At 52.2% G+C, this 18,012-nt stretch overlaps 1 protein-coding gene across 1 annotated transcript in view; it reads right to left on the bottom strand.

Moving 5' to 3' along the window:
* LOC109881603 (centrosomal protein of 89 kDa) overlaps positions 1-18,012 on the bottom strand; it is a 73,508-nt gene that overhangs the window by 48,572 nt on the left and 6,924 nt on the right. Inside the window, exons 2-4 of the mRNA XM_031820429.1 lie at positions 14,939-15,106; positions 11,081-11,222; positions 4,933-5,022 (exon numbers count right to left, since the gene is read on the bottom strand). Of these exons, the coding sequence (XP_031676289.1) occupies positions 4,933-5,022; positions 11,081-11,222; positions 14,939-15,106 (400 nt within the window). The remainder of the gene's footprint in view (positions 1-4,932; positions 5,023-11,080; positions 11,223-14,938; positions 15,107-18,012) is intronic.

The following is an 18,012-nucleotide window of genomic DNA, read 5'->3' as shown; positions in this document are numbered from 1 at the left end:
CTTTGGCAATGTTAACACATGTTTCCCATGCCAATAAAGCCCTTGAATTGAATTGAATTGAGAGAGACAGAAGAGAGGAGAGAGAGAGAAGGGAAGAGAGGAGAGAGAGAGAGAGAGAAGGGAAGAGAGGAGAGAGAGAGAGAGAGAAGGGAAGAGAGGAGAGAGAGAAGGGAAGAGAGAGAGAGAGAGAGAGAGAAGGGAAGAGAGAGAGGAGAAAGACCGAAGAGAAGAGAGAGAGAGAGAGAAGGGAAGAGAGGAGAGAGAGAAGGGAAGAGAGAGAGACAGAGAGAGAGAGAAGGGCAGAAAGGAGAGAGAGAGAGATAGAGAGAGACAGAGAGAGAGAGAAGGGCAGAGAAGAGAGAGAGAGAGAAGGGCAGAGAGAGAGAGAGAGAAGGGCAGAGAAGAGAGAGAGAGAGAGAGAGAGAGAGAGAGAGAGAGAGAGAGAGAGAGAGCGAGAGCGAGAGCGAGAGAGAGAGAGAAGGGAAGAGAGGAGAGAGAGAAGGGAAGAAAGGAGAGAGAGAGAGATAGAGAGAGACAGAGAGAGAGAAGGGCAGAGAAGAGAGAGAGAGAGAAGGGCAGAGAGAGAGAGAAAGAGAGAAGGGGCAGAGAAGAGAGAGAGAGAAGGGCAGAGAGAGAGAGAGAGAGAGAGAAGGGCAGAGAGAAGACAGAGAGAGAGAGAAGGGCAGAGAAGAGAGAGAGAGAGAGAGAGAGAGAAGGGCAGAGAGAGAGAGACAGAGAAGGGCAGAGAGAGAGAGACAGAGAAGGGCAGAGAGAGAGAGACAGAGAAGGGAAGATAGAGGGGTGAAATGAGGGGAGACTGCTCTCCAGGCCCACTGCAGAAAGCAGGCATCACAGCAGTAAACAGCCTTCAGAATATCAATGAGAGGAGAACAGGCAGAGTGCAGCACACATATTGAGCTGTTTCACATCCTCAAATAAGGGAGAGAGGAGACAGAGAGAGTCAGACAGACAGAGATAGAGAGACACAGACAGAGACATAGAGAGGTACTGGCCCCCGCTAAGACTGAATGCTAAACTGATAATAAGAAAAACTACATGGATGCTGGCGTTCTGTAGCATTAACATTACAGCTAAATAAACACAACAACCTTTCCTCCCATTACAGTCATGGTTATTAAAGGGTGAGGGGAGGCAGGGGAGGCAGGGTGAGGGGAGGCAGGGGAGGCAGGGCGAGGCGAGGCAGGGGAGGCAGGGGGAGGCGAGGCAGGAGAGGCAGGGGAGGCCGGGCTGGCAGCTGTAACCGTACTTCATTCATCGGCCTGTCGGTCGTTGGTAACCCAGACTACTGTCTGAGGCCTGTCGGTCGTTGGTAACCCAGACTACTGTCTGAGGCCTGTCGGTCGTTGGTAACCCAGACTACTGTCTGAGGCCTGTCGGTCGATGGTAACCCAGACTACTGTCTGAGGCCTGTCGGTTGTTGGTAACCCAGACTACTGTCTGAGGCCTGTCGGTTGTTGGTAACCCAGACTACTGTCTGAGGCCTGGAGGTCGATGGTAACCCAGACTACTGTCTGAGGCCTGTCGGTCGTTGGTAACCCAGACTACTGTCTGAGGCCTGGAGGTCGATGGTAACCCAGACTACTGTCTGAGGCCTGTCGGTCGTTGGTAACCCAGACTACTGTCTGAGGCCTGGAGGTCGATGGTAACCCAGACTACTGTCTGAGGCCTGTCGGTCGTTGGTAACCCAGACTACTGTCTGAGGCCTGTCGGTCGATGGTAACCCAGACTACTGTCTGAGGCCTGTCGGTTGTTGGTAACCCAGACTACTGTCTGAGGCCTGTCGGTTGTTGGTAACCCAGACTACTGTCTGAGGCCTGGAGGTCGATGGTAACCCAGACTACTGTCTGAGGCCTGTCGGTTGTTGGTAACCCAGACTACTGTCTGAGGCCTGGAGGTCGATGGTAACCCAGACTACTGTCTGAGGCCTGTCGGTCGTTGGTAACCCAGACTACTGTCTGAGGCCTGGAGGTCGATGGTAACCCAGACTACTGTCTGAGGCCTGTCGGTCGTTGGTAACCCAGACTACTGTCTGAGGCCTGTCGGTCGATGGTAACCCAGACTACTGTCTGAGGCCTGTCGGTTGTTGGTAACCCAGACTACTGTCTGAGGCCTGTCGGTTGTTGGTAACCCAGACTACTGTCTGAGGCCTGTCGGTTGTTGGTAACCCAGACTACTGTCTGAGGCCTGGAGGTCGATGGTAACCCAGACTACTGTCTGAGGCCTGTCGGTCGATGGTAACCCAGACTACTGTCTGAGGCCTGGAGGTCGATGGTAACCCAGACTACTGTCTGAGGCCTGTCGGTCGTTGGTAACCCAGACTACTGTCTGAGGCCTGTCGGTCGTTGGTAACCCAGACTACTGTCTGAGGCCTGTCGGTTGTTGGTAACCCAGACTACTGTCTGAGGCCTGTCGGTTGTTGGTAACCCAGACTACTGTCTGAGGCCTGTCGGTTGTTGGTAACCCAGACTACTGTCTGAGGCCTGGAGGTCGATGGTAACCCAGACTACTGTCTGAGGCCTGTCGGTCGTTGGTAACCCAGACTACTGTCTGAGGCCTGGAGGTCGATGGTAACCCAGACTACTGTCTGAGGCCTGTCGGTCGTTGGTAACCCAGACTACTGTCTGAGGCCTGGAGGTCGATGGTAACCCAGACTACTGTCTGAGGCCTGTCGGTCGTTGGTAACCCAGACTACTGTCTGAGGCCTGTCGGTCGATGGTAACCCAGACTACTGTCTGAGGCCTGTCGGTTGTTGGTAACCCAGACTACTGTCTGAGGCCTGTCGGTTGTTGGTAACCCAGACTACTGTCTGAGGCCTGGAGGTCGATGGTAACCCAGACTACTGTCTGAGGCCTGTCGGTTGTTGGTAACCCAGACTACTGTCTGAGGCCTGGAGGTCGATGGTAACCCAGACTACTGTCTGAGGCCTGTCGGTCGTTGGTAACCCAGACTACTGTCTGAGGCCTGGAGGTCGATGGTAACCCAGACTACTGTCTGAGGCCTGTCGGTCGTTGGTAACCCAGACTACTGTCTGAGGCCTGTCGGTCGATGGTAACCCAGACTACTGTCTGAGGCCTGTCGGTTGTTGGTAACCCAGACTACTGTCTGAGGCCTGTCGGTTGTTGGTAACCCAGACTACTGTCTGAGGCCTGTCGGTTGTTGGTAACCCAGACTACTGTCTGAGGCCTGGAGGTCGATGGTAACCCAGACTACTGTCTGAGGCCTGTCGGTCGATGGTAACCCAGACTACTGTCTGAGGCCTGGAGGTCGATGGTAACCCAGACTACTGTCTGAGGCCTGTCGGTCGTTGGTAACCCAGACTACTGTCTGAGGCCTGGAGGTCGATGGTAACCCAGACTACTGTCTGAGGCCTGTCGGTTGTTGGTAACCCAGACTACTGTCTGAGGCCTGGAGGTCGATGGTAACCCAGACTACTGTCTGAGGCCTGTCGGTCGTTGGTAACCCAGACTACTGTCTGAGGCCTGTCGGTCGTTGGTAACCCAGACTACTGTCTGAGGCCTGTCGGTCGTTGGTAACCCAGACTACTGTCTGAGGCCTGTCGGTCGATGATAACCCAGACTACTGTCTGAGGCCTGGAGGTCGATGGTAACCCAGACTACTGTCTGAGGCCTGGAGGTCCCTTGACAGAACTGACAGGATAATACCACACCCACACAGACACCTACACACTCTCCCCACCTACACACTCTCCCCACGCACACACTCTCCCCAGCTACACACTCTCCCCAGCTACACACTCTCCCCACCTACACACTCTCCCCAGCTACACACTCTCCCCAGCTACACACTCTCCCCAGCTACACACTCTCCCCAGCTACACACTCTCCCCAGCTACACACTCTCCCCAGCTACACACTCTCCCCAGCTACACACTCTCCCCACCTACACACTCTCCCCACCTACACACTCTCCCCACCTACACACTCTCCCCACCTACACACTCTCCCCACCTACACACTCTCCCCACCTACACACTCTCCCCAGCTACACACTCTCCCCACCTACACACTCTCCCCAGCTACACACTCTCCCCAGCTACACACTCTCCCCAGCTACACACTCTCCCCACCTACACACTCTCCCCACCTACACACTCTCCCCTGACAGTTCTGACAAGAACACTGGACGTGTGGAGCCCTGAGGCTCCCCTCACTCACTCACACTCCACCCCCCAGCAGGGGCAGCAAGGGTAATGGGTCCCAAGAACAGGACTGGTTGTCAGGGCTCGCCTCGGGGATTAGTGTGTGTGAAGGTGGAGGGATGGTTGTCGGGGGGCTCGGGATGGTTGTCGGGGGGCTCGGGGATGGTTGTCGGGGGGCTCGGGGATGGTTGTCGGGGGGCTCAGGGATGGTTGTCAGGGGCTCAGGGATGGTTGTCAGGGGCTCAGGGGATGGTTGTCAAGGGCTCAGGGGATGGTTGTCGGGGGCTCAGGGATGGTTGTCGGGGGCTCAGGGATGGTTGTCGGGGCTCAGGGATGGTTGTCAGGGGCTCAGGGGATGGTTGTCAGGGGCTCAGAGTTAGTGTGTCAGGGGCTCAGGGATGGTTGTCAGGGGCTCAGGGATGGTTGTCGGGGGCTCAGGGGATGGTTGTCAAGGGCTCAGGGGATGGTTGTCGGGGGCTCAGGGATGGTTGTCGGGGGCTCAGGGATGGTTGTCGGGGCTCAGGGATGGTTGTCAGGGGCTCAGGGGATGGTTGTCAGGGGCTCAGAGTTAGTGTGTCAGGGGCTCAGGGATGGTTGTCAGGGGCTCAGGGATGGTTGTCGGGGGCTCAGGGGATGGTTGTCAGGGGCTCAGAGTTAGTGTGTCAGGGGCTCAGGGATGGTTGTCAGGGGCTCAGGGATGGTTGTCGGGGGCTCAGAGGTAGTGTGTCAGGGTGTTGTTGTGGCAGCCTTACCTTGACCTTCTCTTGAAGCTTTCCGAGCCGCACGGTGTCCTCCACAATCCTGCTGATCACCCCCTGCTTGTCGTGCTCTAGGGACGAGGCCTGCGGAGGGAGAGAGGAGACAGGGAGGGTTACGGATCTGGGAGAGGAGTGGAGGAGGAGAGCGAGAGAGGGATGAGGAGGGAGGGAGAGCGAGAGAGGGATGAGGAGGGAGCGAGGGAGGGAGGAATGAGGGGAGGGAGGGAGGGATAAGGAAGGAATGAGAGCGAGAGAGGGATAAGGAAGGAGGGAGAGCGAGAGAGGGATGAGGAGGGAGAGAGAGGGATAAGGAAGGAGGGAGGAATGAGGGGAGGGAGGGTGGAATGAGGGGAGGGAGGGAGATAGGTTCATTAAAGCAGTGGACCACTAACAAGACCACAGTCAATCAGTCTAACAGCCACCCCCCCCAGTCAGTCAGTCTAACAGCCCCCCCCCAGTCAGTCCGTCTAACAGCCCCCCCAGTCAGTCAGTCTAACAGCCCCCCCCAGTCAGTCAGTCTAACAGCCCCCCCCAGTCAGTCAGTCTAACAGCCCCCCCCAGTCAGTCAGTCTAACAGCCCCCCCAGTCAGTCAGTCTAACAGCCCCCCCCAGTCAGTCAGTCTAACAGCCCCCCCCCCCCAGTCAGTCAGTCTAACAGCCCCCCCCCAGTCAGTCAGTCTAACAGCCCCCCCCCCCAGTCAGTCAGTCTAACAGCCCCCCCAGTCAGTCAGTCTAACAGGCCCCCCCCCAGTCAGTCAGTCTAACAGCCCCCCCCCAGTCAGTCAGTCTAACAGCCCCCCCCCCCAGTCAGTCAGTCTAACAGCCCCCCCCAGTCAGTCAGTCTAACAGCCCTCCACAGAGTAGTCAGTCATTGAGAGGAAATGGAAAGGTGTCTGACTCACATCGCCTGAGGAGGAATTGATGTTAAAATGCCCTGACTACCTAACGCTCAATAACAACATGGACACAAAAACCCTTTCTACAAACAGGAGCTATTGCATCCAAACACATGATGTTGTTTGAAAGACAGAGATTACTAACTGTGGTAAAGTAATGTACATCACACAAGAGATTCTTGTTTGTGTGGCAGGGTAGCCTAGTGGTTAGAGTGGAGGGATGGCAGGTCGCCTAGTGGTTAGAGTGGGGGACGGCAGGTTGCCTAGTGGTTAGAGTGGAGGGACGGCTGGTCGCCTAGTGGTTAGAGTGGAGGGGCGGCAGGTCGCCTAGTGGTTAGAGTGGAGGGACGGCAGGGTAGCCTAGTGGTTAGAGTGGAGGGGCGGCAGGTCGCCTGGTGGTTAGAGTGGGGGGCGGCAGGGTAGCCTAGTGGTTAGAGTGGAGGGACGGCAGGTCGCCTAGTGGTTAGAGTGGAGGGACAGCAGGGTAGCCTAGTGGTTAGAGTGGAGGGGAGGCAGGGTAGACTAGTGGTTAGAGTGGAGGGGAGGCAGGTCGCCTAGTGGTTAGAGTGGGGGGCAGCAGGTCGCCTAGTGGTTAGAGTGGAGGGGCGGCAGGTTGCCTAGTGGTTAGAGTGGAGGGACGGCAGGGTAGCCTAGTGGTTAGAGTGGAGGGACGGCAGGTCGCCTAGTGGTTAGAGTGGAGGGGCGGCAGGTCGCCTAGTGGTTAGAGTGGAGGGACGGCAGGGTAGCCTAGTGGTTAGAGTGGAGGGGCGGCAGGTCGCCTAGTGGTTAGAGTGGGGGGCGGCAGGGTAGCCTAGTGGTTAGAGTGGAGGGACGGCAGGTCGCCTAGTGGTTAGAGTGGAGGGACGGCAGGGTAGCCTAGTGGTTAGAGTGGAGGGGAGGCAGGGTAGACTAGTGGTTAGAGTGGAGGGGAGGCAGGTCGCCTAGTGGTTAGAGTGGGGGGCAGCAGGTCGCCTAGTGGTTAGAGTGGAGGGGCGGCAGGTTGCCTAGTGGTTAGAGTGGAGGGACGGCAGGGTAGCCTAGTGGTTAGAGTGGAGGGACGGCAGGGTAGCCTAGTGGTTAGAGTGGAGGGGCGGCAGGTCGCCTAGTGGTTAGAGTGGAGGGGCGGCAGGTCGCCAAGTGGTTAGAGTGGAGGGGCGGCAGGTCGCCTAGTGGTTAGAGTGGAGGGGCGGCAGGTAGCCTAGTGGTTAGAGTGTTGGACTAGTAACCAGCAGGTAGCCTAGTGGTTAGAGTGTTGGACTAGTAACCAGCAGGTAGCCTAGTGGTTAGAGTGTTGGACTAGTAACCAGCTGGTAGCCTAGTGGTTAGAGTGTTGGACTAGTAACCAAAAGGTTGCAAGTTCAAATCCCTGAGCTGTCGTTCTGCCCCTGAACAGGCAGTTAACCCACTGTTCCTAGGCCGTCATTGAAAAAAATAATTTGTTGTTAACTGACTTGTTAAATAAAAGGTAAAGAAAATAATAAAAAAGATTATATTGTTCAGATGTTCGGAGACATGTGTCGAGGACATGGATCAATGAACTGTATGTAACGACGTAGAGACTACTGCCACTGAGACACACTTCCAACAGACCGACAACTTAGCCTCCAGTGTCCAGGTACGGCTGGCAGGAGAGAGCTACCAGCCAACTAGTCTGGACTCCAGAAAAACATTGGACCTGCCACTGAGACACACTTCCAACAGACCGACAACTTAGCCTCCAGAGTCCAGGGTCGGCTGGCAGGACCAACTAGTCTGGACACCAGAAAAACACTGGACCTGCCACTGAGACACACTTCCAACAGACCGACAACTTAGCCTCCAGAGTCCAGGTTCGGCTGGTAGGACCAACTAGTCTGGACTCCAGAAAAACACTGAACCTTGAAGCTGTTTATTTCCAGTTGTGGAGATCTGCCGTCTCACAGCTCCCGTGTCGTTCTTCTGGGTCCGGTCATCTGGTACCGGGTCCAATCCAAGAGCCAACGCTGTTTAGATACCTCAAAGGCATCTAGTTGGATAACATGGTAATAGAGCTCTTTGACAAGTCAGACAGTCTTCAACACCATAGTACTCTCCAAACTCATCATTAAGCTTGAGACCCTGGGTCTCAATCCTGCCCTGTGCAATTGGGTCCTGGACTTTGACGGGCCGCCCCCAGGTGGTGAGGGTAGGAAACAACATCTCCACCCAGTTGATCCTCAACACTGGGGCCCCACAAGGGCGCGTGCTCAGCCCCCTCCTGTACTCCTGTTGGTATAATTTCATTATTCCAATATGTTTTCATTAATTGAATTCACTTAGTCTATTTTATGAGAATTGGTAAGATTCTTATTTGCATAAAATAGACACAGACCAGTCTTATCAAATATAGATAATAGTATTTATTCTCGAAACGCGCTGCCATGTAACCACGAACAACAGTTTATATACAAAATATGACATCATAGGTCAAAAAATATTCTGTCTCCCAACAGTTCAAAAGTTCATTCGCGATAACTTCAGAAGGTTTTTCATCCAATCACCCTTCAGCAGACATTTCCAGCTAATGGAAAACCTAAGAAAACACACAATGTCTTATCTGAACATCCCAGTTGAGTCGGTTCAACCATAGGTTAATGACCCTTTCTGCACACAATGTCTTATCTGAACATCCCAGTTGAGTCGGTTCAACCATAGGTTAATGACCCTTTCTGCACACAATGTCTTATCTGAACATCCCAGTTGAGTCGGTTCAACCATAGGTTAATAACCCTTTCTGCACACAATGTCTTATCTGAACATTCCAGTTGAGTCGGTTCAACCATAGGTTAATTACCCTTTCTGCACACAATGTCTTATCTGAACATCCCAGTTGAGTCGGTTCAACCATAGGTTAATTACTCTTTCTGCTTACTGAAAAAAAAACACTTCCAATCTTCTCCAACCAGGCTGGAATGGTATTTATTTAATGTAATTACCCCCCTGTTACATGCTCCACAATCCCTCACTTATGAATTCATGTTGTTAATCAGATATAATAAAACAGAGTATAAGTTACCTTAGTTACAGTTCTGTTTAAAATGGGGATATTGTTCCCTGTTCACCCACGACTGCGTGGCCAAGCACGCCTCCAACTCAATAATCAAGTTTGCAGACGACACAACATTAGTAGGCTTGATTACCAACAATGACAAGACAGGCTACAGGGAGGAGGTAGGCACTCTGGGAGTGTGGAAAATAACTTCTAACTCAACGTCAACAAAACAAAGGAGATGATCGTGGACTTCAGGAAACAGCTGTCATGACATTGGCCTGGGGGTAGGTTTATGACAGTCATAAATACCTCTTTCCCCCTTTTTCCTCTCTCTACCCTACTGAAGTTACATTTGCAAACCCCTTGGTTAACATAGAGATTCTGGGAACATCAGAAGGTGGGGGGAAATGAACTATATTCTGGTAATCCAACCAATTGAACATATGCGGTGGTACTTAATGAATATGATGTCAGTTCGGTTGTCATCTGAGACATTCTCATCAATGATAAGATGACATAAACTCAACAGTGGAAAGTCTACACATCAGAGTTATCAGATTCACATGGAATTGTTCAATCAATCAATTTAAATGTTTGAATATGAAATTATTCATGATGAGATAAAATGTGATTTTAGCTTCTAAAATGTGAGATGTGGGTTTTCATAAGTTAGGGCTCTGTTCAATCAGTGGCCCGCCCCTGTGAAGGGACATGGGCTATAAAACTTTTCAAACACGCCCTCCTCTACCTTCCTATATAAAGCCTTGAAGACAGTATAACAGTATAACGACGGTCATATGTCAGAATGGTTCAGATAATAACTACAGAATGAAGCCAACATCAGCGTGAGCTTTGGTTGCGAATGGTGTGAACTTTGAACTCTTATTCACTACAGAAGTGATACCTCCTAGCCGTTGAGTTAGCAACAGCAGCTGCAAACACAGGTTAGGAAGGAACAGACAGAGTATCCCATCTACCCCACAACGACGTTACGACAACATAGCCAAACATTCTTCAAAGGACTCGGTTGGGCAACACGGCCTTCCATCTACCACTAACCTACCGAAGCGCAGCTCAGAGTAAATTGTTATTGCATTTTCCTTTTCCAAATGGCCGGTAATTTAGAATGCATAAGACACTGTATTTACGATAGCACAGCTTCTCCCTTTGTTCCTCAGTCTTCCCGCTCTTTCACTCAACCCCAGCCATTTTCTTTTGTGTAACCAGCTGTAATATCTGTTCCGCCCGCTAGGTTTTCCTTTACGACGTAAAATATTACTAGTTCTTTAAGAGTTTATTTGGAAGATAACAGCTATATAAATATTATTTCATGGTGCCCCGACTCTCTAGTTAATTACATTTACATGATTAGCTCAATCAGGTAATATTAATTACGGAGAAATGATTTTATAGAATAGCATGTCATATTACTTAATCCGGCATAGCCAAAGACACGACACGTATCTATAGAGATCTATACCATCTCTGTCATGGTGTCTACCTGCAGTGATGGGCCCTCTGTGTCTTGATGTGATACGTATCTATAGAGATCTATACCATCTCTGTCATGGTGTCTACCTGCAGTGATGAGCCCTCTGTGTCTTGATGTGATACGTATCTATAGAGATCTATACCATCTCTGTCATGGTGTCTACCTGCAATGATGAGCCCTATGTGTCTTGATGTGATACGTATCTATAGAGATCTATACCATATCCACATCGACAGGACAGCAGTGGAGAAGGTGGAAAGTTAAGTTCCTTGGCGTACACATCACCAACAAAACTGAAATGGTCCACCCGGTGAACATCAGGAGGCTGAAGATTTTCGGCTTTTCACCTAAAACCCTCACAAACTTTTACAGATGCACAATCGAGAGCATCCTGTCGGGCTGTATCACCGCCTGGTATGGCAGCTGCACCTCCCGCAACCACAAGGCTCTCCAGAGGGTAGTGAGGTCTGCACAACGCATCACCGGGGGCAAACTACCTGGCCTCCAGGACACCTACAGTACCCGATGTCACAGGAAGGCCATAAAGATCATCAAGGACAACAACCACCCGAGCCACTGCCTCCTCACCCTGCTATCATCCAGAAGGCGAGGTCAGTACAGGTGCATCAAAGCTGGGAGCGAGAGACTGAAAAACAACTTCTATCTCAAGGCCATCAGACTGTTAAACAGCCATCACTAATTTGATGTGATGTATGTGTGTGTGTGTGTGTGTGTGTGTTATACCATGTATACTAGCTGGTCTCTCTCCTGTGTGGTCTTCTCAGCCAGAGCTACGATAGAGGACAGGTAGTGATGGGCTCTCATCTCCTTCTCTATAGAGTCATCAACTTGTTGCTTCAACAGGCCTATACGCCTCTGGGCCTTCCTGTGAGAGAGGGAGAGAGAGAGAGAGAGAGAGAGAGAGAGAGAGAGAGAGAGAGGAGGGAAGGGGGAGGTAGATGCAGTGAGAGAGAGGGGCAGAGGGCATTGTGTTGATCACAGGAACACATTTCTAACACCTTGCAGAGTGATTGCCACATTGAGATTGAGGGCTGTTTTTTTTCCATACAAGGAGCTAACAGCTGTTCCCTCAGAGTCTCCAGATACATACAGGAACTACTGTCTGTTACCGCATCACATCTGGCACCCTGTTCCCTATATAGTATACTACTTTAGACCAGAGCCCTATTCCCTATATATAGTGTACCACTTTAGACCAGAGCCCTATGGCACCCTATCCCCTATATATAGGTCTGTGTGGGGAACATTTTCATGGTTCAGGGCCACTCAACCCTTACAGGGTATGGTTCAGCCTCCATACTCTTGATGTCAGCAGAGAGGTTAGAGGTCAGGGGTCAGGTCAGAGGTCAGGGTCTGAGTACATGTTGGCATGTCGGGACACCTCCAGGTCAGCCTCCAGACTCTTGATGTCAGCAGTCAGGTTAGGTGTCAGGGGTCAGGGTCTGAGTACCTGTTGGCATGTCGGGACACCTCCAGGTCAGCCTTCATACTCTTGATGTCAGCAGTGAGGTTAGGGGTCAGGTCAGAGGTCAAGGTCTGAGTACCTGTTGGCATGTCGGGACACCTCCAGGTCAGCCTCCAGACTCTTGATGTCAGCTGTGAGGTTAGAGGTCAGGAGTCAGGTCAGAGGTCAGGGTCTGAGTACCTGTTGGCATGTCGGGACACCTCCAGGTCAGCCTCCATACTCTTGATGTCAGCAGTGAGGTTAGAGGTCAGGGGTCAGGTCAGAAGTCAGGGTCTGAGTACCTGTTGGCATGTCGGGACACCTCCAGGTCAGCCTCCATACTCTTGATGTCAGCAGTGAGGTTAGGGGTCAGGTCAGAGGTCAAGGTCTGAGTACCTGTTGGCATGTCGGGACACCTCCAGGTCAGCCTCCAGACTCTTGATGTCAGCAGTGAGGTTAGGGGTCAGGGTCAGGGTACCTGTTGGCATGTCGGGACACCTCCAGGTCAGCCTCCAGACTCCTCATGTCAGCAGTGAGGTTAGGGGTCAGGGGTCAGGTCAGAGTCTGAGTACCTGTTGGCATGTCGAGACACCTCCAGGTCAGCCTCCAGACTCTTGATGTCAGCAGTGAGGTTAGAGGTCAGGGGTCAGGGTACCTGTCGGCATGTCGGGACACCTCCAGGTCAGCCTCCATACTCTTGATGTCAGCAGTGAGGTTAGAGGTCAGGGGTCAGGTCAGAGGTCAAGGTCTGAGTACCTGTTGGCATGTCGAGACACCTCCAGGTCAACCTCCAGGGCCACTCAACCCCTTACAGGGTATGGTTCAGCCTCCATACTCTTGATGTCAGCAGAGAGGTTAGAGGTCAGGGGTCAGGTCAGAGGTCAGGGTCTGAGTACCTGTTGGCATGTCGGGACACCTCCAGGTCAGCCTCCAGACTCTTGATGTCAGCAGTCAGGTTAGGGGTCAGGGGTCGGGGTCTGAGTACCTGTTGGCATGTCGGGACACCTCCAGGTCAGCCTCCATACTCTTGATGTCAGCAGTGAGGTTAGGGGTCAGGGGTCAGGTCAGAGGTCAAGGTCTGAGTACCTGTTGGCATGTCGGGACACCTCCAGGTCAGCCTCCATACTCTTGATGTCAGCAGTGAGGTTAGGGGTCAGGGGTCAGGTCAGAGGTCAAGGTCTGAGTACCTGTTGGCATGTCGGGACACCTCCAGGTCAGCCTCCAGACTCTTGATGTCAGCAGTGAGGTTAGAGGTCAGGTCAGAGGTCAGGGTCTGAGTACCTGTTGGCATGTCGGGACACCTCCAGGTCAGCCTCCAGACTCTTGATGTCAGCAGTCAGGTTAGGGGTCAGGGTCTGAGTACCTGTTGGCATGTCGGGACACCTCCAGGTCAGCCTCCAGACTCTTGATGTCAGCAGTGAGGTTAGAGGTCAGGGGTCAGGGTACCTGTTAGCATGTTGGGACACCTCCAGGTCAGCCTCCAGACTCTTGATGTCAGCAGTGAGGTTAGAGGTCAGGGTACCTGTTAGCATGTCGGGACACCTCCAGGTCAGCCTCCAGACTCTTGATGTCAGGAGTGAGGTTAGGGGTCAGGGGTCAGGGTCTGAGTACCTGTTGGCATGTCGAGACACCTCCAGGTCAGCCTCCAGACTCTTGATGTCAGCAGTGAGGTTAGGGGTCAGGGGTCAGGTCAGGGTCTGAGTACCTGTTGGCATGTCGAGACACTTCCAGGTCAGCCTCCAGACTCTTGATGTCAGCAGTGAGGTTAGGGGTCAGGGTACCTGTTGGCATGTCGGGACACCTCCAGGTCAGCCTCCAGACTCTTGATGTCAGCAGTGAGGTTAGGGGTCAGGGGTCTGAGTACCTGTTGGCATGTCGAGACACCTCCAGGTTAGCCTCCAGACTCTTGATGTCAGCAGTGAGGTTAGAGGTCAGGGGTCAGGGTACCTGTTAGCATGTCGGGACACCTCCAGGTCAGCCTCCAGACTCTTGATGTTAGCAGTGAGGTTAGGGGTCAGGGTACCTGTTAGCATGTCGGGACACCTCCTGGTCAGCCTCCAGACTCTTGATGTCAGCAGTGAGGTTAGAGGTCAGGGTACCTGTTAGCATGTCGGGACCTCTCCAGGTCAGCCTCCAGACTCTTGATGTCAGCTGTGAGGTTAGAGGTCAGGAGTCAGGTCAGAGGTCAGGGTCTGAGTACCTGTTGGCATGTCGGGACACCTCCAGGTCAGCCTCCATACTCTTGATGTCAGCAGTGAGGTTAGAGGTCAGGGGTCAGGTCAGAGGTCAGGGTCTGAGTACCTGTTGGCATGTCGGGACACCTCCAGGTCAGCCTCCAGACTCTTGATGTCAGCAGTCAGGTTAGGGGTCAGGGTCTGAGTACCTGTTGGCATGTCGGGACACCTCCAGGTCAGCCTCCAGACTCTTGATGTCAGCAGTGAGGTTAGAGGTCAGGGGTCAGGGTACCTGTTGGCATGTCGGGACACCTCCAGGTCAGCCTCCAGACTCTTGATGTCAGCAGTGAGGTTAGGGGTCAGGGGTCAGGTCAGAGTCTGAGTACCTGTTGGCATGTCGAGACACCTCCAGGTCAGCCTCCAGACTCTTGATGTCAGCAGTGAGGTTAGAGGTCAGGGGTCAGGGTACCTGTTGGCATGTCGGGACACCTCCAGGTCAGCCTCCATACTCTTGATGTCAGCAGTGAGGTTAGAGGTCAGGGGTCAGGTCAGAGGTCAGGGTCTGAGTATCTGTTGGCATGTCGGGACACCTCCAGGTCAGCCTCCAGACTCTTGATGTCAGCAGTCAGGTTAGGGGTCAGGGTCTGAGTACCTGTTGGCATGTCGGGACACCTCCAGGTCAGCCTCCAGACTCTTGATGTCAGCAGTGAGGTTAGAGGTCAGGGGTCAGGGTACCTGTTAGCATGTCGGGACACCTCCAGGTCAGCCTCCAGACTCTTGATGTCAGCAGTGAGGTTAGAGGTCAGGGTACCTGTTAGCATGTCGGGACACCTCCTGGTCAGCCTCCAGACTCTTGATGTCAGCAGTGAGGTTAGAGGTCAGGGTACCTGTTAGCATGTCGGGACCTCTCCAGGTCAGCCTCCAGACTCTTGATGTCAGCAGTGAGGTTAGGGGTCAGGGTACCTGTTAGCATGTCGGGACACCTCCAGGTCAGCCTCCAGACTCTTGATGTCAGCAGTAAGGTTGGTTTTGTCTAACAGCAGACTGTTCTTCTCTGTCTGTAGACTAGTCACCCTCTGCTGCAGCTCCTCTAGCTCAGTCTGCTGACGGCCTGAGTCAGCCTCCAGTTGGCTACGGTAGAGAACACACACACTTTATGATTGTAGTTAAAACATGGTGACTATCTACAGCTGTTCCTCATCTCTGTTCCTCATCTCTGTTCCTCATCCCTGTTCCTCATCCCTGTTCCTCATCTCTGTTCCTCATCTCTGTTCCTCATCTCTGTTCCTCATCCCTGTTCCTCATCCCTGTTCCTCATCTCTGTTCCTCATCTCTGTTCCTCATCTCTGTTCCTCATCCCTGTTCCTCATCTCTGTTCCTCATCCCTGTTCCTCATCTCTGTTCCTCATCTCTGTTCCTCATCTCTGTTCCTCATCCCTGTTCCTCATCTCTGTTCCTCATCCCTGTTCCTCATCTCTGTTCCTCATCTCTGTTCCTCATCTCTGTTCCTCATCCCTGTTCCTCATCTCTGTTCCTCATCTCTGTTCCTCATCTCTGTTCCTCATCTCTGTTCCTCATCCCTGTTCCTCATCCCTGTTCCTCATCCCTGTTCCTCATCTCTGTTTCTCATCCCTGTTCCTCATCTCTGTTCCTCATCCCTGTTCCTCATCTCTGTTCCTCATCTCTGTTCCTCATCCCTGTTCCTCATCTCTGTTCCTCATCCCTGTTCCTCATCTCTGTTTCTAATCTCTGTTCCTCATCCCTGTTCCTCATCCCTGTTCCTCATCCCTGTTCCTCATCCCTGTTCCTCATCTCTGTTCCTCATCTCTGTTCCTCATCCCTGTTCCTCATCCCTGTTCCTCATCTCTGTTCCTCATCCCTGTTCCTCATCTCTGTTCCTCATCCCTGTTCCTCATCTCTGTTCCTCATCTCTGTTCCTCATCCCTGTTCCTCATCCCTGTTACATGGTGACTATCTACAGCTGTTTCTCATCCCTGTTCCTCATCCCTGTTCCTCATCCCTGTTACTCATCCCTGTTACATGGTGACTATCTACAGCTGTTCCTCATCTCTGTTCCTCATCCCTGATCTCTGTTCCTCATCTCTGTTCCTCATCTTTGTTCCTCATCTCTGATCCTATAAACCTATGACCATGTATGATCCTATGACCACGTCTGATCCTATGAACCTATGACCACGTCTGATCCTATGAACCTATGACCACGTCTGATGACCACGTCTGAACCTATGACCACGTCTGATCCTATGAACCTATGACCACGTCTGAACCTATGACCACGTATGATCCTATGACCACGTCTGAACCTATGACCCCGTCTGATCCTATGAACCTATGACCACGTCTGAACCTATGACCCCGTCTGAACCCATAACCACGTCTGATCCTATGAACCTATGACCACGTCTGATGACCACGTCTGAACCTATGACCCCGTCTGAACCTATGACCACGTCTGATCCTATGAACCTATGACCACGTCTGATCCTATGAACCTATGACCACGTCTGATGACCACGTCTGATGACCACGTCTGAACCTATGACCACGTCTGATCCTATGAACCTATGACCACGTCTGAACCTATGACCCCGTCTGAACCTTTGACCACGTCTGATCCTATGACCACGTCTGAACCTATGACCACGTCTGAACCTATGAACCTATGACCACGTCTGATGACCACGTCTGAACCTATGACCACGTCTGATCCTATGAACCTATGACCACGTCTGAACCTATGACCCCGTCTGAACCTTTGACCACGTCTGATCCTATGAACCTATGACCACGTCTGAACCTATGACCACGTCTGATGACCACGTCTGATGACCACGTCTGATGACCACGTCTGAACCTATGACCACGTCTGAACCTATGACCACGTCTGATCCTATGAACCTATGACCACGTCTGATGACCACGTCTGATGACCACATCTGATCCTATGACCACGTCTGAACCTATGACCACGTCTGAACCTATGACCACGTCTGAACCTATGACCACGTTTTAACCTATGAACCTATGACCACGTCTGAACCTATGACCCCGTCTGAACCTATGACCACGTCTGATCCTATGAACCTATGACCACGTCTGATCCTATGAACCTATGACCACGTCTGAACCTATGACCACGTCTGATCCTATGAACCTATGACCACGTCTCATCCTATGAACCTAAGACCATGTCTGAACCTATGACCACGTCTGAACCTATGACCACGTCTGAACCTATGACCACGTCTGAACCTATGACCCCGTCTGAACCTATGAACCTATGACCACGTCTGAACCTATGAACCTATGACCCCGTCTGAACCCATGACCACGTCTGAACCTATGACCCTATGACCCCATCTGAACCTATGAACCTATGACAACGTCTGAACCTATGACCACGTCTGAACCTATGACCCTATGACCCCGTCTGAACCCATGACCACGTCTGAACCTATGACCATGTCTGATCCTATGACCACGTCTGAACCTATGACCCCGTCTGAACCTAAGACCACGTCTGAACCTATGACCACGTCTGAACCTATGACCACGTCTGAACCTATGAACACGTCTGAACCTATGACCACGTCTGACCCTCTGACCACGTCTGAACCTATGACCACGTCTGAACCTATGACCACGTCTGAACCTATGAACCTATGACCACGTCTGAACCTATGAACCTATGACCACGTCTGAACCTATGAACCTATGACCACGTCTGAACCTATGACCACGTCTGAACCTATGAACCTATGACCACGTCTGAACCTATGACCACGTCTGGACCTATGACCACGTCTGATCCTATGAACCTATGACCACGTCTGAACCCGTCTGAACCTATGACCACGTCTGAACCTATGACCACGTCTGATCCTATGACCACGTCTGATCCTATGACCACGTCTGATCCTATGACCACGTCTGACCCTATGACCACGTCTGACCCTATGAACCTATGACCACGTCTGAACCTATGACCACGTCTGAACCTATGACCACGTCTGAAC

The sequence above is a fragment of the Oncorhynchus kisutch genome, unplaced genomic scaffold (genome assembly GCF_002021735.2).
Source record: "Oncorhynchus kisutch isolate 150728-3 unplaced genomic scaffold, Okis_V2 scaffold3385, whole genome shotgun sequence".
NCBI lineage: Eukaryota > Metazoa > Chordata > Actinopteri > Salmoniformes > Salmonidae > Oncorhynchus > Oncorhynchus kisutch.
This window is presented reverse-complemented; position numbering and strand designations above follow the sequence as displayed.